Source organism: Vidua chalybeata, chromosome 13 (genome assembly GCF_026979565.1).
Source record: "Vidua chalybeata isolate OUT-0048 chromosome 13, bVidCha1 merged haplotype, whole genome shotgun sequence".
NCBI lineage: Eukaryota > Metazoa > Chordata > Aves > Passeriformes > Viduidae > Vidua > Vidua chalybeata.
Window position 1 is genome coordinate 14,628,918 of NC_071542.1, and position 25,975 is coordinate 14,654,892.

General features: G+C 45.0%; 1 protein-coding gene across 1 annotated transcript in view; it reads left to right on the forward strand.

Moving 5' to 3' along the window:
* The window catches only part of SLCO3A1 (solute carrier organic anion transporter family member 3A1), a 138,230-nt gene that overhangs the window by 77,138 nt on the left and 35,117 nt on the right, over positions 1–25,975 (forward strand). The window contains exon 3 of the mRNA XM_053954768.1: positions 24,528–24,626. Within this exon, the coding sequence (XP_053810743.1) occupies positions 24,528–24,626 (99 nt within the window). The remainder of the gene's footprint in view (positions 1–24,527; positions 24,627–25,975) is intronic.

Sequence of the window (25,975 nt, forward strand, 5' to 3'; positions counted from 1 at the left end):
TGGCTGAAGGATCCAGGTATTGTTGTGTCACAACCATATTTTATTACATTTTAAGATACAGCCACTGAAATGGCGCCGTTGCTTCCCCATGATAAATAATGGAAATAAAAGCTGATTAAATAACAGCCCTCCAAGAGGGGAGAAGCTGCTAGGAGCTGGTTTGCTTTGTCTTGGCCTTCTTTTTTTCTTGAGGTAGTTTATAGTGTATGGTGAAATGTTCCTTGGGAACTGAATTATGTAACTTTTAGCAGTGTTAATGTGTGATGAAATGAACACTCAGCCATTCAATTAACACTGTGCTATTGCTTACACTGATAGACACAGACATAGTAAAGGCATCTGCATTGATAGGGGGTGACCATAAAAATACTGCCATTGTCAGCAGTAGGAATTACTGGGTGGATGTGCAGAAGGGTTGACATAAGACAGAATAAAATCCTGGTGGTTCTGGTGCATTCCCTTCCTGCTAGGAGACCTGCTGCACGTTCACAGTTCTGCCAGCAGAATAAACCTTGGATGGGAACTTTCTGTGCTGCTGAGTAGCTACTTCAGCAACTACTGAGTTCTTCTGTTTGGTTTTTCCTTTTTTTTAAAAAAAAAAAGGAGAGGTAAAACCCATCAGCAGTCCAGGGGTCCATCTCTAAAGGCTCCACTGCTCAGACTTCAGAGAAAACACAGGGACAGCTCAACATTTGTATTAGAGAAAGCAGGAGCTGAACAGGTATAGAGAAATCTTTGATTCAGCAGGAAGAGAACCTCAAATTGCCTGTTCCTCTCCAAATTTCTATGTATGTCAGGAAAGAATGAGATCTTTGGTAAATACACATGGGATAACTTGACCCTGATACTTGGCTCCCTAGAACACACAAGGATTTAAGGGCAGTTTGAGTTAAGTAACCTCTGCAGATTTTTCATTTAACATTAAATTCTAATACAAATTTTGTCATGTCTTCAAGTTCCATTTTCCTGAGAACAAGGAACAAACTGTCCTTCTGCAGTTAAGTACAAAATCCCAGCACCACAGACATCTGAAACTCCATCACAAAGGTCTTGTATGGCACAAAGTAATGTGGTCCCAGTGGCTGGGTGGTTATGCTGGCTGAAATTACAAATGCTTGGCAGATGGAGCAGCTCTGAAACAGCTTTTAAAAAACGTACCAGCAGCACTAGGAGATGAGGTAGGCTCCCTCCAAACTCCCCATTGCATGTGTTGTGTTTGCACAGCTCCCACCAGCAGTTTATGTTAGCAGATTTATGGAGCTGGCTTAGATTTATGGCAGGGAAACAGAGCATGGAAGCCCTGGAGGACAGCGTCAGTTCCTGCCCCTGGGTAAAGTCCTGCCCTTATCAGCAAGCCCTGAGCCAGGTGCTGGGCTGCAGAGAGCTGCTGTTTGTGACCCCTTCCAACAGGAGCTTGGTGTGCTCCTGCCCAAGCCTGCTGAGTTACCTGAGTTACTTGGGCTGCATCCCAGCAGGAGGATCCGTTCCTGCCAGGGGCTGCAGTGTTTCTCTTACAGCCTCACCTGCCTATGGTCCTTGAAGCCTTATAGGAAAATCTGTGGTTTTGTTCAGTCTTTTATTTTTCTCCTTTTACTTTCTTTTGAAAGTGTTGTAAAACAAGAAGAAGGGAGAGGTTTGCAAGACAGAAGTGAATTAGCTTAAAGTCCACGGTGCTGCCTTTCATCCCCTCTGATCTGTTGTGAGGGGTGGTTAGTTTTATCTGTTGATTGTTGGGCTGGCCCCAAATCAGCAATTTACACCTATTAGTGGTTTATGTTGCTATCCATCACCTCAGTTCCACAGGTTAGGTATTTTAACCCATGCAGTGTGTGGATGTTCAGCACAGTGCTTTTCTCACCAGTGCACCACCAAGTTCCCACCACATAAACCAAAGAATCCACGCTGGGAAACCAGTCCCCAGCAGTTCAGACACCTTCCCCATGTGCACTGATCAGCTCTCTGTTTGAGGACTGGGCTTAAAAAGCACCACTCAGGTACCTCAGGCTTTGCAGGAGGTTGGCTGTCTACCTGATGTCCTGTTAAATGTTGGCCCTGCAGTGTTGGAGGTGGATCAAGCAGCCTCACAGCTGATTGTGTCCCTTTGCACTGCATTAGTTTTAGTGCCTACAGCTTTCCAGCTTTCAGAGCTTATCCCGAGGTTTTCCATGAAGAGTGTTTACCTCAGGGTGAGATTTTAGGAAGAAATTCAATTTTCAGTGCAAACAGCTGTGGCTCAGTGTTTTTGGTTGAACACATGTTATTTTACCATGTTCAAATAGAAATATAATTCTTATAGTCATCATGTGCTCCCAGGCCTTGCAGTCTGGGGAGAGAGAGTTTTGTCACCATTATTGAATCATTTAAGTATGCTGAACTTTACTGTCTGAAAGACTTTATTTTGTGATGAAATTCTGAAAGATTTTATATTTTATATCCTTGGTGGGGATCTGGGTAATGCATCTTGTCCAGAAGCTTCATCTGTGATGGGCATGCATGTGCCATGGCTGGGGGAGCTAATGCAGAAGTTTCTTGTTCTTAGTCCTTCCACTCATTTCTCAATGGCTTAGGGACCAGGAGCTGAGTCAAAACCCCATTCATCTCCTTCTACAATTCCTTTACTTTCTGGTTTGCATTTTGACCTAAAAAGAACTTTTCTTTCAGGTCTTCTTCATGGTAGGATCAACTCTTTTGAGTGCTGATTTTTGAGCCCAAACTTGTCTTGTTTAACACCAGGTTTTCCTGACATAACCCAGTTCTGACTAAGCTACACAAGCCTTTTTTGTTGCTAAAAACAGAGAAAGGTGAATTTATTTGGGTTTTTCCTGGTAAAATAATGAACTGTAAGCTGACGTGTTTGTCTGGACATTGTCTCTGCCATACTGTATTTTTTCTTCCAGTACCACCCTGGCATCATGCCCATGTAATTAAGTTGAAATGAGTAAGCAACACGTGCTTTGACTGTGCCATGTGGCTCCCTATTGTATGTTTTACAATGGAGCTCCTCAGAACATGTGGGTTAATTAACATCTTTTAGGGACCTGAATAATAGATAATGGTGCACAGGGCTTTTAACGTGTTGGGCTCTAATCAGTTTATTAGAAGACAGATGAAGACAACACAGCAGGGCTGTATTATTCCTGTCTCTAGCCTTGGAAATTAAATTGCATGGCATTTATTTGAAATTAACCAAATGTGATCTGTTTAAAAATGTACTAGGACCCGTTTTGTTCAGGTCTATACTTTACTTGTTTGTTTGTTTTCCCTGTTTCTGGAGGGGAAAGACAACCATGTTCAGCCCTTCCAGCACAGTGTAGAACTCACCAGTATTGCTTTTGAAAAGTCCCCCTTAGCTTAATTAACAACATGGTCTGTACCCAGGCAGCATTAATTAATCACTTGCAAATGGCAATTTTGAAGATGGCAGTGGCGACTACTGTTAGCAGTCTGCAATCAGCTTTTGCTGCCCACACAACAGGGATGGCCCAGAGGAGCTGGGAGTAAGCAGCAGGCTTTTTGCTCTTTTTCTTTTTGTAATGTCAGAGGTGAAACTCCTGCTTTGTTCTGTACTCACAGATCTCTGTGAAGTCTCCACAGGGCAGAATCCAGTGGTGGAAAGGACAGGCTCTGACGGTTTGACACTCTTGCATGCTGATGAGTGAATCTCCGTTTCTTTTTTCTCTGCTACCTTGCAGCATCCTCTGCACAAACCAGAGAGCTGTCACACTGCCTGCTCTTCCACATCTGTAGAACATTTCACAACCAGATGGAGATACCTGAGCACTGACCCACGTCACCTGTCATTTCAGGACAGAGGCTGCTCTGCCATGTGACAGGTAGCTGAACTGCCTTTAAACTTTCCTGATGCAAGCCAGGACTCACAAGCTGAGAATCAGGTTTTACTTTCATCACTTAGGTTGCTTTGGAGATCAGTTCTCTGACCCTTGGCAGGCTGCAAGTGCAGGGATACAAGTGCTGGCAGGCTGGAAGCCAGCTGGAGTGACTGTGCTCTAGTCAAAACTTTGTCACAGCCCGGTCTGTGGTGGCAATCCTGAACTTGTGCCTTTGTCACCCCATCACTGAGATGACTTGCAGAACCTGTGAAGTACGTGGTGGTACCCAGTGTGTCCTCATTTACAGTGGCAGCACTGAAACATGAATCATCTTTATACTCCTGAGGACAAGAAGGAAAAGTGCTTTCCCTGCAGTTCTTTGAAGGGCTTTGCTAGCTGACAGTCCTTTTAGGCCTTTTATTATTGGTACAGAGCATCTTTGGATGCCCCTTTCTCCCTCACCCTGCTGATGCCTTAGATGGTGAACTCAAAGCTTCTGCTCAAAGCCCTGGTGCTTGCTGGTTTTATCAGCAGCAACCTCCATTCTTGAAGGGCTTTAATGAGTTGAGTGGAAGTGAGATGCTTTGGTCCTGGTAGTGGGATGAAACAGGAGCTTTCATCCAGGAGAGAGGGAGAGAGAAAAGCATAGCTGAAGGGTAAGGGTGTGTGATGAGGGCAGATGGACCCTCAGCTTGGCTGCTGCTCTCAGGTCCTTGCAGAATTAGAGGGAAGATAAAGCACAGCACCTTTCCCACAGGAAGATAAACATGATGTAGGATGGTATCCACCGCAAACTGTGTGAGATGTTTGGTGATGGAGTGCTGGGAAGCCCAAAAATCTTGGCTTGTATTGTCTCCTCTGCTGTTGGACAGCAGTGGAAAGCGATGTAGGTATTTTGCTCTCAGTTTGTTCTTTCTTCAGAGGGGAGAAAGACAATATTTTGACCTTTTTTTTCCTCAGAATAATGTGAGATAAAGGGCTGTGGAATGTCCAGTCCCTGAAATTAGTGTTGTTACTTAAAAAAAGCCATAGAGATGTGACCTTTCTAGCCTCTACTGTGTCAGCTGCAGTTTATTTCTCTAGCTGGTATTTAAGAGATGCTGACCCTTGATCCCAGCAGGCAGAGTTGCTCCTCTGATCCATCCCTAAACCAAAATGAGCCAGGTGACTGAGCATGTGAACAGGTCTTTGCTAATCTGGCTCCTCTTGACTGGAAGGAGGTAGGATGCCTTTGCACTGATGGCTCGGCCAGCTGCCCCGACTGCTAGCAAAAACATAATGAGAAGTAAAAAAGAGGTCATGGCTGTACTTGAGAGGGAATATCTGTCAGTGGCTTAAGTCTTAGAACAACATTTGTTGCTGCTGTTGGGCAGACCTGGTGGTGTAGGAATGGAGAACCTCCCACCAAACTGTTCTTAAATAGTCCGGGGAGTTTGGATGCGACTCATTCTCCGTAAATACGGCTCCAGGTAGCTGCAAGCAGAATGTGATGGAACTGTCTGCTCTCTTCTTTATTCATGCCAGCTCTAATTTTTCTTACAATGACAGGTAAAGGGAGAGGAATTTGCATTGCCTCTGCCCACAAAGATTACACAGAGCCAAAAGGCAGCACAGAGTCACTTTTCAGAAATGACAGTGCCCTGTTCACATATATTAACTTCTTTTGCCTTCTGCCTCTGGATTATTCACGAGCCAGACAGTATGCTGCCTAAATACCAATAGTGAGTAATGAGGATTAAGTGTTACCTCTAATTCCATCATTATGAATATTTCAGAACTTCCTGTTCAGGCTTAACTGCTATTTTGGTGCAAAAAAGGCAAGTCTTGGGAACTGAGCTGCTGCTGGCCGTGACATCACAGCGCTGTGATTTGGGTCTGGCGTGACACATATTCCAGAGAGCTAAGCTCCATCAAGCCTCTTATGTAGATGTGTCTGAGAACCTCTGTGGAGAGAGAAGCACTTGTTAGTGAAAGGGTGGATTTCTAGTGTGTAACAAATGTGATTTTTCTGACTACTCCTGCTACTTTTTTTTTTCACCCCGGTTTGCTTTCTGAGCAATAAAATTCAGACCCTAAGCCAGCATATGAGTTAGGGAGAAGTTTGGAAACCTTTAGCTTGGTTCCAGTTCAGGAACAGTCACTTGTAAAATCTGGGACCAGACAGAGAGTGGTGCAGGTACTTCCCTGGCAAGGGAAACAATTGAGATGTGGTCTCCTGGAGGCAGATGGGGGACGAATAGCTGGGCTAATAATGGTAAAGTGGCCTCTTCATTCTTTGGCAGGTTATAAGAATGTAGTCCTCACTGGCAGTTTTTTCTGGAAGTGCTGAGTGAGCAGCACCTGGGAGGTTTGGAAGTGGAGTTGCTCAGTCTGGAGAGTTTTTCAGGTCTCATAATCACCCATGACAAAAGCTGTGAGAACAGTGAAACAAAAGCAAGCTCCTCCATGCAAAGGAATGGACTTTCTGTGCCCATCTCAGGGGCAGGTGAGGAAATCTGTAGGTGTTGTATCTGAGATGTGCAGCATGGCTCTCATCAAGCTCCTTTCCCCCTTTCAAACACATTAAAACCTCTCTTCAACTCCAGCACTTCTGTGCAAGCCCAGAGTTACTTCAAATGCCAGTATTAAAGGGCTATAAAGGTTTGTGGAACGACTTGTCTCCTCTGTGTACCAAGAGGTGACCTGGTTTTCTCCACATTATCTTTTCTTGCTGTGACAGGACCACAATTGCTTTCCTCTGTGAGCTTTGGAGGAGGAGCAGTGGCACAAAGTGGTGGTTTGGGGGACAGAGCTCTTTTCACTGCCTGCCGTGGTCAGATGGGGAGGTTGCAGCACATTTCTTATCCAGCAGTGTGCAGAAAGCAGGATCAGTGCTAGAGAGCATTCAAAAGGCAGGATTAAACACACTGTTTGCAGCAGTGCCTGTGTAGTGTTGTCACTTCAGGATGGATGAAGGGTCCTTTATAAACAGCATCATAGATCTCTGTGTCCCCGAAGGGTTTTCAAGTTTCAGACTGTGTCAGTCAGCATCTCTTTGTGTATTACAGCTGCTACTGAAAGGAATAGTGGTTTTCACTTGCAGCATTTTTCCCTACCTTCTTTTTCTCCCCTTGTTCACCAGTTCAGTATTAACAATGAGCATAAATGTAAAATTGTACATCTGGATACCTGAAAATAATCCCCTTGCAAAAGCCAGGAAGAGCAGTCCTACACTGACTGTGGCGTTAAAGTAGATGTGACCCAACAGCTTTGCCATAGTAATGCAGAGCAGTGATACACTTACTGAAGTCATGAACTAGATGGATTCTAATCTATTTAGACTGTGAAAATTGCGTATTTCCTAACTGCCCTTGTGGCACACACCACACTTCAGTTACCATTCTTAATGGTTACTGTCCCCTATTAGTATTGCGTGCTTAATGGTCATTTAGTGTCAAAGAAAACTTTTATCTTTCCTAAGTGGAGAGGTGTAATAATTTGCCTGCAGGCTTCAGTTAGTCACTGGAGATGAAAACACTCCATGACTTCAGTGCCCAGGTAATTGCCTTTAAAGAAATGCCCTGCTACAGTCTTGTGCATAGTCTTGCCAAGATGCAGTGATTAGAACTTTCTGCTACAACCTCCATATTTAAGGATGTTCATAAAGGTCACATCCAGGTCAGAAACCCCCTTGTGATCCTTGCACCTTACTGCTGGGAAAACAAGGCACATCAGGTTTGCAGAGGGAACCTTGCAGGTGATTGCTGGGTTGTGTCTGCTGGACACTTCTCACTGTCGCAGGTTTTTTGTAAGGTAAATTCGTTCAAATTGAAGTGTTTTGCATCAGATTTATCCAAATATTCAACATTATGTATTTGGGTGGAGACAAAAGATCTCTTTATATAATGTAGTACTGAGATGAAAGAAGCTCTAGGTAGTTACTTTTCCCCTCTATCAACGCATAATGTTTCAATAATTTCAGTGAAGTGTCTTGGGAATGTTTCTTTTGGCAAAATAAATCACATGGGCTGATGATTTGTCTGGACATTGGACTAAAGGAATTATTTTCACAGGGATGGAAAAATATTTTATTTTTACTGTGCTACTTTGCCAAACCTTCCACAGAACAATCTAAGCCTCTAAATCTGTGAGGGGTGGTCTGCTTTCCTTCTCTTGGCAACTCCACAGGCACTGAGGAACCTCCAAGGTGTCTGTAGATGTTTGTCTCCGTATTAAATCATGGATTTGATCAGGTAAAGGAAAAAAGGTGAAGAGAAGAATTAACTTTAAATGCATTTAGAGTTGAGAAAAGGAGCAAAACCTGGATAATGTGAAAAATTTAAGTCCCCTTCTCTTTCCCACGTTTCAGGTTACACTGGCAGGAGCAGAGCAGGGAGCTTTCTGGCAGACATATGGCTGCTTTGCAAAGCAGAAATCTTCACAATAAATGCAGAGTGCCTTCTGTGTGTCTGCTCTGGATCCTTATAGTGCTGGCTTTATTACTAAAAACCTCTGGGAGATGATAAAAGAATAGAGTGAAAGTGAAGGTGGAATGTTCCTCTGAGATGGTCATTCCATTGGTGAGGCTTTATTACAAAATCAAGTTAATAGTTTTCCTGTATCCCCTGCAGGATGCAGATTTGGTGGCATACAGCAGACTTTCACATAAATTTTTATCAAGATCCTGTGGGTAGCTTTATTGAGATCTACGCAGAGGGAAGCTCCAAACCAGCCCTGGCAGGCTGCAGCTGCAGCCTGAGAGGCTGGGAGGGATGTCATGGAAAAGCCTGGCTGGAGAAATCCTGATGGCTTTGAAGGAGTGAGAGAGTTGTCAAAGACACCCTGGACAATACATACTCATGACCAAGTCTACAAAGAATTCTAGCATTTCAGTGGGCCTAAATCAGGATTAATGGGGATTTTTCTTGAATTTAAATGCTATGCAGGACGTCAGCAATGTTGTCGGTCACGTTTCCTTTAAAATTTGGTACCTGTGAAGAGTAGAAATGCCTGTTGAATGTAATTGTGATTACTCACTTTGGGACTGCTGCTTTGAGAAGGTTCCAGGCACCTGTGTCCTTTGTGCCTGTGATGTGTGCCAAGCCCTTGACTTATTTCTGTGCTCAATGAGTGAAAATAAAGACGTGATTATTAAAAGGAGAAGGACATAAACTTCAATGGGTGACAGCACAAACTGTGAGAAGGGATCCATCACAGCAGATTTTAAAGTATCTAATGTGGAATCTGGGCATTTCTGGATACCAGCTCAGGAAAAAAGAGGTGGAAGATTAGAATCCTCATTCCCTGAAGCCCTGGGAATATCCTTGGTCATATGCCTTAGCCTCTTGGTGCCTCAATCCTCTGTTCTCTGTGGTTTAATGAAAAAAATACCTGAAGTGTGTGATATGCAGTGACAAGAGCCTCTTACTTCCCCTCAGTGAGAGACAGTGTGACTTGTCCTCCTGCAAGGCTTGATCCCCATGTGCCACTGAACCATAATTTATTTCTTTGGAAGCAAGGCAATGGTAAAAGTCAGACGGTAGAAATTAAAAGGTGGAGGAAATTAGAGGTTTTCTTCGGACTGAAAGACCAGTTTTCCTGCCAGGGTGAACTCTCTACATCCTACCAACTCACAGATGAACTTCTGTGCTTTGAGATCTCTCTGTGATACCCTGAAATAAGCATCTATACATACAACATTGTCTATAAATACAATAATGTCTATAAATACAACATTTGTGGCCAGGCTGTTGCTACTTAGGAGCTAGCACAGACCTATTCCAGGACAACATATGCCTGCCAGTCATAAGAATTTTGTGTGTTTAAGACCCCTGCTCTCAGTCAAATATGAATAAGCCCATGAAGCTGATGTTTGTTGGGTGGAGGCAGTCAGAAGGTGCCCAACACCTGCACAAACCCAATGCTTCAAGCCTCCCATTCCCAGAGTCAGCTAAAATACAAGAAGAAAATGGTACTGATACTTGTTGGGTGAAAAAGACCCCAGATTCTTACGAGGCATTTTGTTTCTATTTTAGCTATCATCAGCATTGGGTTGCTCATATCATATCACAGCTGCTCAGTCCCAGCTGATGTGGGAACAGTGGGGACAAAGCAAGTCCCCACTTAAAAACCAGTCCCCACTCATGTACCATTCTACAAAATCTCTATGGTTTCTCTACAGCCTTCCAAATTTCTGTCTTTGTTGCTTGTGGTATTTCCCTGTTCTCCTTTCAAGCCTCCCTCTCCCCGAAGCCAGCCTGGTAACATAACCAGAAAGGGTGATTCTTGCAGTGGGTTTCCACAGCACATTAATAACTAATCAAGGCTGGAATCGTAGCAGGTGGTTAAAAAGGGCCTGTTGGTCATCGTTTCGAGCTCTGGCAGGAAGCCTGCCCTGGAAAATGTAATTACTGTCCAAAAGAATGCGACAAACTGCCAAAAATAATGAAAGTAGATCATCGTCCAAAGCCACACCAGCTGAAACATGTGGCAGTTTGTGGGGGCCGGCCAAGCGCGTCCCGCGGGGCTTGGCAGTGGCGGCTCCGCGCAGAACGGCTCTGCCTCCCTCTGCAGGGAAACGGGGCAGGCTTTGAAACTTCCCACACAGAGCGTTTTGGGAACAAAGTCCCTGAGAGATCGGTGGGTTTTGTTAACTCTTCTGTTTTTTTTTTTTTTTTTATTTGGCTCTGTATCACGCACTCTGAGCATTCATCACGGAGAAGTGACTGGTTTTTCGACCCCAAATTAAATAATATGTTCTGTTTTTAATGTCTGGGGAGAATTTTCAATATCCTGTCTTTTTTTTTTTTTTTTTTTTTTTTTTCCTCCCAATAATTAAAGTAAGGATAAGCAGCCACAGTCTCATAAAGCCTCCTGGCTTCATCCCCTGCATTTTTCCAGTGGCACACTGGTCCATCAAAGCCTTTTTGACCAATTCCATGTACCAGGACTTTGCAGTAGAGATAAACCCTGTGAAATGATGATAAAAGGGGCAGCTCTATTTGCTGGTTTGGAAATTGCTTTTTCCAGCTTTCTGTCACAGACTCTCAAGGATTCCTCGCTGCAGCAGTTTTTTTAGCTGGATTATTTTAAAAGTATGAGTATCTTAACTTGGATTGCTTCACAGGATTGGGCTTGGAAATGGCAGCACTGGCAGTTCAGCTGGCAGGATGTGCAGCATGTGGGTGCTAACAAGTTCTATAAACCTCTGAGTCCAGCTCAGATCCAGCCAGAATAGCATGGTTGTCTGAAACTAGTTTCATTTTCTGAGTAGTTCATTTGCCTATGCAGTCCTAAGGAGTTAACGTCTTCCAGGAGGTGATTGCTGGGAGAGGGGTAATAAACAGTCAGAGAAATGACTCAACATGAATTCATTAATAGAACCTCACTGGAGATGAGCAGGAGTGACAGCACCAAAATGACTCTTAGAAATACTATTCAGAGATACCTGCAGTTGCTTGGTTGGTTAAAACTCCATTTTTGTCTAATCAGGATGAAAGGATGCTTGCAAAGAGAAGCCACTTGAAGTCAAAAATTTGGGAATTAAGAGGCTTGTATTAATTTAGTTGTTTTTTTAACCGGGCCAACAAATAAAAGAAAGAAGGCAGAACAAATCCACACCTTCACCCTTTGGAAAACATAAAGCCCATCAAAAAGTAGCAAACTCAGAGGCGGACATCTCTGAACAAAGTGGAAATCATGTATCTATCATTAAAGCCATTACTCACAGAAGAGTGACCTTGCAGAGTCAGACTAGCTCCTGAAAGGTCATTGAGGAGGAATAATACGAAGAATTTTGAATAACCTGTTTCAGTGATAAGAGGCCATCATGGACCTTCCTATGTTCATCCTACTCGGCCAGCTAGGGTTGCTTCCCTAAGGCAAGGGCAGCCTCCCACTAAACACCCTTAACCAGGCCGTTCTGACGTGATTGATTTTAGATGGGATATTCAGCAGCTTTTAATTCACTTCTCAACTTAAAACACAATTCCAGGTCTACTGTGGGAGAATTGCTGTCTTCTCCCAGAGCCTCCATCCAACCCCTTTCCCGGAGGGCTGGAAGAGGACTTCGTTTCATCTTTCAGCTGTGGCTGTGGATGTTTAATTGAGGGAGACAAGCCCATAATGATAGCAGCACCTGTTCTCTCCTCTGGGCAGAAAGAAACTCTTCAGGGACAGGGTCCTCCTTGGCACAAAAGAAAATATTCATGTGAAAGCAGCACTGAAGAGGCTGGCAGCTCCCCACAGCTTCTGACTTGGTAAGAAACTTCAGGAAAACAGCCATGTGGCCTGCAGTTTTGGCAGGATGAGGGAAGGCTGTGCACCAGGGATGAAATGGTGAATAACACCCTCTCAGGAGCATATTCCTCTGCATCCAGTCTGCAGGGTTTGTGGTGATAGTGCAAGCAACTGCTAAACAATTACATTGGAAGTAATCTTAGATTGGGGGATTATCCTGCGTGCAGCCAGTCTCCCCATCCCCCAGAACAGACTGGCATCTGGCATCCCTCAGACTACCCCACATGGGGTAATTAGGGGCGATATTTGGAGGGGGTTGTCAGATTGGATCACCCCATTGCCTGCCTGGAAGGTTTTGTGGGAGCATAGTGCTGTCTCACCCATAAATAATATATATTTAGACTTCCAAAATTTTTCTTGATAAGTTTACATAGAGCTTGTTGAGAAGTAGCTTTGCCATGAAACAAAGCACAGCTAGAGCCCCAGCCCCACATTTCCCACAGTGATCCCCACAGATGCTTTGGGGACAGCTTGGCACACTCCTGCCACTGTCCAAAGGAAGCAGGTGGAGCTGCAACCTGTGCATGGCCAAGGGCTGAGCAGCTCTGCAGTGGAGTACTTCAGAGGGAAGAGATGGGTGGCAAGGAGATGTGAGATACCTGTGTCAAGCCAAGTCTGCCAAGTCCCAGGCCAGCAGCCTAAATGTCTTTAAGAATAAATATTTATCTGCTCTAAGAATCAAAGGGTGGATTTGATCCAAAGCCTGTTAAGATCAGCGTAAGAGTTCCCCTAAACCTGAGTGAGATTTGGGTCAGGGCACAGAATGACTATTGTCAAGAGCAAATGCTTTTTTCTGATGGCGTTTGCAATATGAGGAAGCAGAACAACACACATTTTGTTTTCAATTTCCTTTCCTTCCTGACAGCTCAGCCATTACCAGAGTAGATTTAATCTTGTGCAGAGGAAAGCACGGCGCTTTCTTAAATGGTGGGTACAGATAACTGTTATCAGCACTGGATTCCCAGCAGCCTGCCTGACGTCATTGGTGATTCCCAGGCCTCTCCTTGCCTCGGAAACTTAGGATGGGCTTGCCCAGTGCCAGCTGCCTGTGAGTCATCCTCCACCGTGCAGCGTCGTCTGTACCTGCACAGCAGCCAAGCAAAGGAGATTCGAACAGACATCTCAAAATGTGTGAAAACTGCTCTTGCTAAAAGTGGAAGTTGTGCTGATGGCTTTTGGGAGGGCAGGAGCTGCCCTGGCAATTCTTAGGGAACTGTTGCTTTTTGGACGCTCTTTTCTTCCTGCTTTCCTTCACTGATGAACAAACCATATCGTGCGTCTTTAACCGTTCTGAGTTTTTCCTCCAAGACCTTTTGAGAAAACATGAAACAAAAGGAGAAAAATAAATTAGAATTGCTTGTGTTCCCAGGGAGCCGTCAGCTGAGCTGGAAGCAGTGGAGCAGGGGTGATGTGGGGCAGTGGGAGGGTTTCCTTGGCACAGAAATGCCTGAACAGCAGGAATATGAACTTTTCACCCATTGTTCAGAGCGTCACATTCTGTAGCAGGTGCTGTGTTTGGGATGGAGGATTACTCATGTATCTGTGTGTAACAGCTTGATCAGCTGGGAGGGGAGCAGGATTTGGGGAGCTGTGGGCTGCTGGGATATCCAGGACCATACCTGACATGACTGGATGAGTCTGTATCATCCAACCCTGGAAAATCCTTTCTCTGGATGATGCTAAGAGGAAAGGTCTTGAAATCCTAGGTGCTGTCAGCTCAAGAAAGAAATGGCAAATGCTTTAGAGGCATGAAAAAGACTGGAAATGCAGCAGTGGCCCTCTGCTTCAGTCAGGTGAAAAGTGGGAAGGAGCAGAGGGGAACTCTGCAGGGAAGAGTTTTTCAAATGGTGAGACAGACATGTCAGAGGTCCAGTAGGGAGAAAAGAGCTGAACTTTTCTTCCTGACTAATCATTGCTTAGAAAAGCAGCAAGCTGCCTGTATTGACATAAAACCCCAGTTAGAAATTGAACGTGTTCTCATTTAAGGTATGTGGGATGGGAAGGGATACCCCCAAGACTGAGGTTAGAGAGAGAGAAAGGCAGTTCTGGCAGCTCTGTCCTCAAAAGAACATGTTGTGTCTGTTCTGAACGCAGTATACAGATGAAAAGAAAAAAATAAAAAGGGAAGGTGGTGTTGCAGCAACTTCCAAATGCCAAAATTCACACTTTACAGGCTGTGAGAATAGCTCATTGTACTGTCAGTTGCATGAGCTGTTGGAGGCTTTTTTCCCAGTGTATTTTAGAGTATAAGGAAGTGCTCGACTTGTGCAGAATTCAAGTGATGGAGGTTAACATGTACAAGAGCCTCAAAAGAATCTCATGTCTGTTGAGCAAACACAGGCTGTGCTCGTAGGTGGAGTGGACAGCTCGTCCGAGCAGGGAAGAGAGGACTGGGAAGAATTTTGTGCAGATCTTTAATGTATCCCTACGCTCTTCTGTAGGATCAAAACCACCCAGTATTGAAGGGGACATCAGCCAGCAAACTCAGAGCAGAGTTGCAGTCCTGTAGAGAGAGAGAGGAAAGCGCCCTAAAAGTATATTTCCATACAAACCTACAGTTGGCACAATTCCTGGGAAATAACACAAGGAAATCTGCCCATCTGTAGCTGCAGAGGCATCGTGGGTTTGGTGGAACAGGTGTTTGTGTTTAAGGGCTGGGGGGAGATGAACACAGCTCGAAGGCGTGCGGCTTCAGCCCTTCAAAAAAAACACACTTGGCATTGGACAATGTGGCTTTTTTTCTTCCAAAGTCTCTTTGGTGGCTGCCTCCCAAGGTAATTAGCACAAGGGAAAAATTGCTTACAAGGTGGAAATTGCTGGTTCAAGCCCACGGCTACGGCTGGTGTGTTTGCACCTTATGTTGGAGGTGTGGAATCCGTGGCTCGTGGGCTCGTGCGTCAGGGTGGAAATAGCCTGCCCTGGATTTGCACGCTATAGTTAGGAACGTGCTTGTACCCACTTCTTAAATGGAGCTGCCTCCTTCTGATGTGATAACAAGCAAGTTTCAGGGACAGGAATGTGAGCCAGCAGGGTAGATGGAACAAGTGGCTTGTCCTTATTTTTCAGAGATCACTCAGCATTGGCTTTTTGTGACGCACCTGACTGGACAGGGCATGGGTTCATACTTTCTTTGTTTCTTTGTTTCCTTTTTGCAGAAAGTGGCAGAAAAAATGACTATTGAGCTTTTTTCAGACTTCTTCTAACTCAGCCTGGATCTCTAATATCTTGCAATCCATGTCCAACTACCTGTAAAACCATTGCAGAAGGAGACAAATCTTCTGTGAGGATTAAGCAATATGACTATCTTAAGAGATGCTGGTTTATAGAAATAACCAGCATGAAGGTCAGCATTTTGGAAGAGGTTGGAGACAGCACTAGGTGCAGAGAGATAGATTAAATCAATGTGTGTGTGTTCTCATAGGCTCTCATCTTGCTTGCATGCACTGATGTGATTCTGCATGCTGTTTGTGCGTAGAGTGTGTGTAAATATTAAGAGACAGGGCATCAGAGTGATTGCAGCTCAAGTAGGAAAACACTGCTACAACAATGCCACTGCGTTCATAATCCTCTGTGAGTGTTCACTGCTTTGGTTAAATATGCAGAGACTGATGGAGATTGCCAGTGGATTAGCTCTCGTGTGGCTGGTGCCAGGGATTGATTAGCATAAGCAAATTTCTTCTCCAGCTTCCCATCAGTAAGGAGAGAAATACAGCAAGAGGTGCCTCTGCTGCCTGGGAGGGGACTGAGATGGTAGGGAGGAAAACTGGAGTGGGAACAGTTTGTTCCCAGTGTTAACTGGTGTGACCAAATAAATCCCAAGACTTCTGTAGTCAGCACATCCCCATAGTTTACCTTGCAGAGCTCACAAATGGGCTGCTTTAATTTTTGTTTTGCTTGCAAACACAGTTTTGAGGGTTGTGGAGCTTTTCTCATTATGTGAATTGTTTTTCTGCCATCTTTTTGGTGATCCTGTTTCAGCAGCTGGATAAAGGAGGAACCTAAAAGCCTATATGCATGGATCTTTCTGTTGGGTTTTTGGTTGATATGAGGTTATATTTTATGGGTTTTTTTCGGGGGGGGGGTGGTGTTTGTTATGTTTGGCTTGGGTTTTCTTTATTTCTGTGCTCATCAGAATGAGGGCACAAACCAGCACATGAATGTGTTTTGAGCTGCTGCAAGTGCACCTAGTCATTATGGAAAATCTGGGGCTGGATGCTGAGCTTGTGCTCCTAATGCAAAAGCCCAATCCCCTTCTGTGCCACTCCACAAACATTCTGTGTGTGCATCAGGATCCCCTGGGACTGTCAGTTGTTGATATAACATTGATCCTTCCACATGTAGCCTTGATAGTGCTGAGGACAGGGATTTGCTGATAAAACAAACCTAAGGCTTGGTAATAATTGAAAATGCAGGGTGGTTCACCAGGCAAAATGCCTGCTTATAGAAAACAGATTTCATCTCTAAGTCAGCAGACATTTCTTTAGAGAAATCCTGAATTCTGATGGAAATCAATATTTGAAGGGACCCTGATAGTCTGGGGAGAAGCCTCCATGTAAGATACTTTCAAGTCCAAGCAGCCCCTTTAGGGATAAATATCTGAATGTTAAATATAGGCTCGAACAAAAACTGTACTGGAGTAGTGAAATAGTCTTTTCCAGCAGGCAGTGAAAAGGCCACTGCCATGGGCTTTCTCCAGCCTTGGAAGAATCATATTAGAAGTTTGTTACATCTGTAGCATGGATGCATGTTTTTATTGCTTCTTGTAAGTAAGTACATGAAATTCCCCAACCAGCTTTAGCTACAGGTACTAAATCTCATTAAACACGGGGGTAAATAAGTCATTCTGCAGCATTTGCATACAGTGGTGAGTAGCTTGCTTTAAAAACCCAAATATTCATGAAGCAAGAGTGGCTTTTACAGGCTACTGAAACTGATTTGGTATATTGATAGAAAGGCTTGATCAGAGAAGAGGGGAGGATGGGAGATGTCCAAGGCTGCCAGATTTCAAACTGTAATAATTTCTTTCACTGGCTGAAAGAATTAAACCCCTGTATGGCTTTCCCATCACAAGTGGTTACATGGAAATGGGAGAAGTCAGATTCAATCCAATGTTTTTGCTTTGCAGGCTTTCTGGAGCTGCTCTGTTGGCCCAAAAGCAGCTGCAAGTCTGTCAGTGAGAAACAGGATGTCTTGGGACAGTGCTGTTGGATCTTTCTCCAAGTGTTGTGTTGCACACACAGATGCAGGCAGTGAGTTGTAACAGTGGAATCAATGGGAAGAGCTCAGAACTAAAACTCACTTTGTTCTAACACATTTGGTGTTCCTGATAACTAAAGCACTGCATAGTATTTGGGCATCTTGCAATACATCACAAGGAGGGACTAGCTTTTGTTAAAAGGTAGAAAGGTAACGAGATGCAGTGACTGGTCCATGGGAAGGGAATGGCTGAGCAGGGATTTCAGCCTCTCACTGCCTTGGGACTGCCAGGACATCTGTGCCTGTCGCTGGCATCTCTTGAGCAACCCTAAATAGGTGTGTGAGGGGTCTGCTGGTGTTGAGCTCCTGAAGGCAAGACTAATAAATAATGTGTGTGCTACTGTACAGATGGGATGAACCCCCAACCTCTTCACTCCTCCCACCTCATGCCAATACAGGGCTGGAGCTGCTTTGATCCCCATCAGAACAAAGACTAAACATTAAAGTGAATTGTCCCAAAGTTGTTCCTCATTAATCGACAGCTGCAGGCACTTGGAAACATCTGTCCAGCCTGTTTGAGCATTCCCTTCACTTCAGTGGGTGTCCTGAGGAGGCAGAACAAATCAAAACACGCCGCCAGGCCAGCACCAGCTCTTCACCTTTCCTACAGCCAGTGTGAGTGAGCAGCAGCCATAAGGGAGCAGGAGGTGGTGGTGGGCAGCTGGTTGTGTAGACAGGGAGCTGAGTGGCAGGGAAAATGATGTCTTTCCATGGTAAATGAGCAAAGCTGGGAATGAGAGACCAAGGGCTGAGCAGGAATGCAGGCATCCCTCCACTCCTGTGGACACGAGCAGCTCATGGGCATGCTGTCTGCCAGAGAGCATGGGCAGTGCTGAGTGACTCCAGCAGGTTTTGCTGTACAGAGAAGCTCTCTGGGTAGGAAACAGCCTCCCTCTACCCTTACTATGTGTTTTTGAGGTTACATCAACTGATAGAAGTCAGAGAAAACCCACTGAAGCGGGGAGCTTTGCCCACCGGGTGTGAGAGTGGAACCTTTATCCCTTTATCCCCCTGAGAGCCACTCCCTGGTGTGCAGGAGGACACAGCATCCCCAGTCTGTACCAGGATGCCTTTGGTTCCCACAGGCTGTTCTGGGCTGGTGTCTCTTTAAAGGCAGGTCACAGAGCCCCTGAATTAGGATATTCCAGTAATCCCTTTACACTGGCCTGCCCAGCCCTCCACACAGTGGGAAATGTGGGACAAGCAGGGTTTTGAGATTATCTCGTGCTTTGCAAAGCCAGTTCCCTTTGTGCTTTTAGAAAGAGCTTGCTCCTGCACAGGCAGGGGGCTGAGGGTGACGTTCCTGGCCAGATGCTGTCCCATGACCACGGCAGCACTCCCAGGACCATGGCAGGTGGTCTGTGCTGTGCCCTCCCCCACACACCCCAAAACCTGTGGTTTGTGATGGTCACTGCACCACCCAGTTGCTGACAGAGATCACATTCAGCTCCTTGATCCCTTCCTCCTCAGGGATGTAGTTACTTGATGCAAGGACAATGTTTTGCAGCAATTTCCCACACCTTCCAAACGGATCAGCTTTTTGCCCGCCAGAGCTGTCCCTTGGGATGGTGCAAGGGGGAGGAGCTATTTCTCTGACCATGTGCTTTGCTGAAGATGTGCTGCTTCTTAGGAGCACGGTGAATAATCTTCCACACTTTAATTTCATGGAAATGCCAAGGCAGGAGCAGCCTGGCTCCAGGGGACCCAGCAGATACCAGTGACAACCCCATAGCTAAATAAAGCAGTATCCTCTGCTACACCAGGGGTTTGCCCATGGCTGGGAAGTGCTGTGTGAGTCACTGCTGATGGTTCCTGCTCTGATAGCCAGCCCTGTTGTGGGAGATGCTGCTTTTCCTCCTCCTGTCTCACCTACCCAGCTCACCTTCGCATGGCGTATGTTGGCAGCTCTCCAAAGTAAATTTCCTCGTGTCTTCAGCCCCTGGTGAGGCTGAGGCTTTGAAGCAAAATTACTTGGTTGGTGTTCTTTAGCTGCCCACGTGTTCTTTTCCTCTGCCCGTGACTGTGCTCTTATTCCTCAGTGAACTGTACCTGAGGTGCTGCTGGCTGCACCTTGGTGAGGCTGGCAAGCCTTGCAGTGTCTCCCTCAATGCCTTATTTCCAGCCAGGAGGGCTTCTCCTGGGAGTTACTGTCCCCAGTTAATTCATCACAGGGATTGAGTTGATGCCTCTCCTGTTTTACCCTGTGAACAGCACAGGTTTGCTCATGTTTCAGGATCCTGTTGCTACTGGAAAGCAATTTGAAACACCAAGGGACAGCTCTTTATTACTGAAATACTGACAGCTTTTATCCCTCTTTGCAATTTGGTTTCTGTGTACTTTGTGTGACTCAGAGCATCTCTGTGCCACCATCCCTCCACAGATGGGGTACCTGCTGCTGCTCCTTCCCTTTGCTCTAATGGAAACCTGCATTATCAGTCTTGGGCCTTACTAGTGATAAAGTCTCATCACAAAATGTCAGAACTAATACTGGCCTCTGTCTCAATTCTTTCCTCAGCTCTGGGAAAATGTTATTTGACAGGACAAAGTAGGATTTGGCAAATTGTTCCATTTGAAAAGATGAGGAGGAAAACATTTCTGATTTCTCAGTGCAGCCTGCTTTGCTGCCTTTTTTTTTTTTTTTTTCCTGCCTTTTTGGGAATAGAACAGGTAAACTGAAAATTATTAGCTGTTTTCAAACTAAGATGTCATTTTGCTCTAAAAGGACACAAACTGGGAGGAAATGTTTGAGAGTTAACAAACAAAGTGTTTGAATTGTCCTAAGACAGAGTTGCTTTTTTTTTAAATTCTCTTCTCTGAAGTACTTCTAAGAACTGCTGTAATTTAGTAAGAATTAAGAAAAATAACTCAGATATTAAAAATAAAAATACCATCAAATTTCAGTACCTTTACTGATCACTGGTTTTATTGGCATCAGTGGGAGTTTCCCAAGAGCCTGGTGGAGCCAGGATAGGACCTTTGATCTCTTTGCTCCTGGTATCAGTGTCCTCTGGCTCCATCAAATCAGACTGATCTAAAAGTTAGAGGGAAACATGGGAAAAGACCAAGCAAGTGGTATTAAAGCTAATGACAAATTTTGTACATTTTAATTCTTAGCAGCAGCCCCAGCACTGGGAAAAGGCCTTTTGCAAGACCTCCTTTTATACTAAGCAGCAGCTTTGTTGTTGCATGACGAGGTGGGTGATGTGGAAAGGGTTCTCCTAGTAGCAGGATTTCTCAAAAGAGGAAGGATGTCTTAAGCTAATTCAAACTTGCCTAATTTCCCCTTCTCTCCTCAATTCCGCATAGATGTTCAACCACAGGCTCTATCCCAATTGCTTAATTAGCCTGGCTTTTGTGCCCAGCAGCATGCTCCATTGATCCTTGAGCATGGTCCTGCTCTGTACAGACCCTGGACTATCCATTGTGACAGTCCATGCCTTGAGTTTTCCACAATCTGCTTGATTTGTGAATTACAGTGTAAAATACTATTATTGCAACCCTTGGATTTTGTTGGAGTCTCAAAAAAAGATAAAAAGGGCATGGGGTGAACCAGTTGTTTTCTTCTTGATTTTAGAACAAACTACAGAAAAGGTGAAAACAAAATTAACATGGGTTTTTAAAGCTAGCCTAGAGGCGAATAATAATTAAATAGCTTTTGTAAGATGTTAGATAGGTGTTTCAGTGGATGCTCTATCCCACATTGCCCTCTAGTGAGGACATGGCAGAGCAAATCGTGCCTTCCTGCAGCCACCAGGATATGAAATGAGGTACTTTAATAACTGAGGACAGGGCTTGTTTCTGGCATAGTGGTTTCGAGATGCAATAGTGTGAGGAGGGGCAGTGTTCATCTGTCACCTGTGCCTGTACTGGTTACAGCTTTCTCATTGTTTGCCTTTTTCTGAAATAATTCTCTCTGCAAGCATCTCGCTGCTGCTGCTGGATCACCAGCCACAGGTCCCTGCTTTTGGAAAAGAGGAACATATTTCCTGTTTGTTTTTGGTGAAGGATGATCTTTTTCCATGTTCCTTGCTTCGGGCTTTGCTCCATGAAACAAACACCAGTTCTGTGGTTTTGCTGTACACACATGGTCAGACAACTCTGTGGTTTGGAGATCATCACAGGGCAAACTTCATCCCTCCTCAGACCAACACTGATGCGTCCAAAGGTGTTGCCTAGAAGGTAGAACTGGCTGGCCCTTGTCCTTCTGCCTGAGTAGCTCCATTTGTCATTGCTCCAGCTGATATGGGGCCCAGCGTGTCCTTATGTGCTTGACCATATTTACATAGAAATTTGTAATTAATGTTCAGTTTTCAAAGGTATTTGAATGCTGTCTCATTCATCACAGGAGTAGCCGTGGCAATCTCTGCTACATGCTGTCTCCTTCAGCTCTGTGCCTGAAAACAGTTATAGAACAGTTTGTGCTAAAACCTGTGATTTTTGGCATCCAGACAGGGAAGGGGCTCAGCCTGAGTGTGTATATGGCAGATGTGTGGGTGCTGACAGTGCCCTGTGTCAGTGCCACCCTGTGACATTCACATTCTCTGGACAGAGAGACATAACTCTGTCTCTCAGGAGAAGCACAGAGAGAAGAAGAGAAACCAGTCTTTATCTCTGCTCCTCTGTTTTCCCCATGTGGAATGTGGTATGGAGATTGTTTACCTGAAGTGATTGCTGGGTTGGATTCTGGTGAAGGTTGTTTGGGTTCAGTGACCAATGGGATCCAGCTGTGGCTCGGACTCTCAGCAGAGAGTCACGAGTTTTAGTTAGTTAGAGAGGTAAGAAGTAAGTATGTAGAAAAGGATAGTATCTCTTTAAATAGTATATTAATGTAATATAGTATAGTTTTAATAAAGCTATCCTTCAGCCTCCTGATCTGGAGCCAGACATCATCATTTCTTCCCTGAGTCGGGGTCTGACACATTTTTTACTATACCACCCTCCATGGGGCTGTAGGATCCCGGGAACAGCATCGTGTTCTGGGAGCAAGGATGAGCAGCACTGTCACCCAGCCTGCTCCATATGGCACTTGGGGGCTGAATGTCAAACACTGATGCCATCTAGTGACCACAAAAAATGTGACATGGATATTTTAGAAAATCCTGCTGGAAACTGTGTAACTGCAAGTGGGGCTGGCCTTGGGACTGGAAGGGAGGGGGGATGGGGCTGAGGTGTGCTGGGAAAAGAAATCCCTTTTTTTCTGCTCTCCCAGCCTGTCTCTTCCCTCACTTCACATCCCTTGAAATGCTTCTGCAGGTGTCCAGGGATCTCCCCTGTGAGGCTTTATAGATCCCCAAAGGAGCAAGGCACAGGCTTCCTAAGCAGCTCTGTTGCTCAAGGAGCACAAATTCCCCAATGTACTGCTGGATCATGGAGCACAAACCGAGCACCCAGGACAAGGTGACTGCAGGAGGGGAGATGGCTGTCCTCCTGTGACATGGGACAGCACGGGCAGAGACCCTGGGGATTAATGTAAGCTGGCAGCACAAGCTGAGGCACGGTGGCATTGCTGCAGCTTTGAGCTTGGCAGAGACCGGGCAGGGGCTGGCAGCTCCTGCTGCTGCCCTGACAGCAGTGACCCCTCACTGCAGCTCATACAACCTGGCACTTCTTTTCCTCCCACCACCTTCCTTTGTCCCTTGTGCTGCTCTAGGTGAGAGCCTTGAAGGCTTTAACACGCTGGGTTTCTGTGTGAGCAGCTGGCTGGGGGCACCTCTGCTTTGTCCCTGGTTATTAATCCAGCCAGATCCCAGTGCCAGCCACCTGGAGGAATTAGTCTGCACCCTGCATTTTAAAAATGAAGGTGAAGTTGCTTCTGACCGTACGAGTTTATTCTGCTTGGCTAAGCTGTTGTTGGCAGGTGTGGTTTGCCTTGCCTGGGGATGGGGGTCTGGGAATTTTTTTGCAGCTCTGATACTTTCTCCAGCTCCTGAGAAATGCACAGAGAGGGAACTTGGGAATTAAAAAGTTTCCAGATAAGGAACTTGAGAGCTGAAATAGCTGTGATGAAGTGCATTATAAATGCACTGAGATGCCAGGCAACACCCCCAGAGAGATTAGGAGAGTGAGAAAAGCACCCAGATGCAAATAAGGTCCTTCATGGGCCATTTCTGAAGTGCAGTGACACCAAGACTGGTGCTGGCACGTGTCTGCTGAGGTGCCCCTCTCACCAGGCACATGGGTCCATCAGCAAGGTCCATTCCTTCCTCCAGAGGGAACAAGCAGGCTCTTGCTCTGCTGCACACTGCTCAGTCTGTCCCTGCCCCTTTCAGAAAACCATTTACAAGGGTCCTTGAGGGACCTTTTGTTGTTTTTCCCAAATGTTGTTATCCCAAATGTGAAAGTACCTAATATGTTCTTATTGTCTAATTTACAAATGTTTTGTGTTACCTTTGCTGCTTCTTTTTCTGATTATCCTTGTGTCCCCCTGCCTTTCTGCCTTGGATAATTGAGAGCTGGCACTGTGCCTGTAGCATTCCTGTTTCAGGGCCAAAATGGGAGTGAAAATAAATGCTTCTAAATACTGTATTGAAACAAATAAGTAATTTACTCATAATGGCTCTTCTCCTGGCATTACACTGGCAATTTCATGCAGGTTTTGCAGAAAGAACAAGCAGTTGTGAGAGGCTGGAAGATCCACAGAGCATGAATATTTGCCATGTGTGTCTGATGGGGAGAAGGGCTTCACAGATGTGGAAGAGTCCTCCCACTTCTAAAGGGACTTTATCCAGCAGTCAGTGACTACACTCATTTCATAGATGTGTTGTCCCTAATGTTTGAAAATTCTGTCTACCGGGATTTTAGCTGGAGGTGGCAAAGACAGAGTTGCCTGTGAGGAGAAGGCAGGGCTGCTTTGCCTTGTGCTGTTGAGTAAGACATCTTTTAGAGCAGCCAGCTGACCAAAACACAGCATATGTCCACACTGTCTCCTCAGCTCAATAGAAATCCTTCAGCATTATCACACCTCCATCTGTTCATTTTCCTGAAGAGATATGAAAAAAACAAAACACATTTAGGGTGCTCTTTTGCTTGGAGCATTCAACACAGAGACTGTCCCTATCTATTTGGCACCACTGAGGTAATGCCATCTTCCAGGAGACAAGCAGAACAACTTGCAATGAATAACCAGAGCCTGGTACTAATCTTCTCTTTTCTCTCTCCTTGTAGGGATCCTGTTTACGATGCTGGTATTTGGGCCAGCCTGTGGATTTATCTTGGGCTCCTTCTGTACCAAAATCTATGTGGATGCTGTCTTCATTGACACAAGTAAGGAGACCTGGGTTTGGTTTCAAATAAAATACACTAAATTTTTATCATCAGGACAAAAATGTTGATGTTCAGAAGCAGGAAACTCATTCTGTCTTCAGTGCCTCTTGCATGTATGAGTGTCATATTTAGAAGGGTTTTAAGACTGGGATTCAAAAGGTTTCAGCTCTGTTCTGTTAAGAAACAGATTTTTAATGGTTAAGATTTATTCCCTTCTGTGTTTTCTACTATGAGATGAGTTTCATCCCAGCTCTTAAAGGACACCTTGAAATAGCACTGTGGCATTGTCATGCCGGGGGAGCTGTATCCAGAGCACAGGGTGAAATCTGGAGAGCTGCCACCCCAGGGTGTGGGGGAACCAGCCAGGTTCTGACGGAGGCACACCAGTAAGGTCCATGCCCAGCACCTTCTGCCCATGACCCTGCTTGGATGGGCAGCATCAGTCCCACAGCGTTATTGCTTTTCTCCAAAGTATTAAATAATTATTGCTCACCTTGACTTCACTCGGGTTAAAGCAGATTGTTTGCAAATTGTCCTTTTGTTCGTTTAGACCAAATTCTGCTTTTTTTGATGCTTGCACTGTGTGTTCTTCGCCATGAGAGGGCAACATGTGACAGGCTGTTCTCTGCTGCTCCCCGACCCTCTGGCTGCACACGGCAAACCTGATGCTTCATTCCTTTCCCTCGATTGTTCAGATGCTTTTTCCACAGATCTCAGCTCCGTCAGACCCCACAGACCCTTGTGCAGGGGTTTTGTCCCTTAGAGGGTGTATTACAGCCTTATGATGTTGCAAATGCGTTGTCACAGAACACATTTGGATGGAGTTGAACCTTGCAGGACTCAGAACAGAATTGTGCAAAGCTGCAAGTGTGTTACTGCCTTTTTTTTGATCTCACATGCACATGGCAGCTGAAGAAATGTAAATAACATCAAATGAGAAAGAAGTATCTTTTGGGATGGCTGAGGCATTTGGCTGCAGTTTGGTCAAACACCACATGGCCCCTTTTCATTCCTTGGCTTTACCAAAGCCTCATTTGGCAGAGGAGCTGTTTGAAACCTGTTAGATATTTTACCATTTAGTATAATTTACACTAAAATATGAATGTACAGAAGAAAATATTTTATCTCCCAGTAGGTGAAGCTGTGGAACTCCTCACCATAAGGTGCTAAAAATCTCCAAATGGATTTTAAAGCAATTGGACAAGTGTATATATATGAAAAAAATGAACATGACACCAATCTAGCTTAGAAAGCCTCCAAGCCACAAGAATAAGATATACTGGCTTTATTCTTGTAGGTTTTCTGGGCAGCTGCAGTTGGTTGCCATCAGAGGCAAGATGCTGACCTAG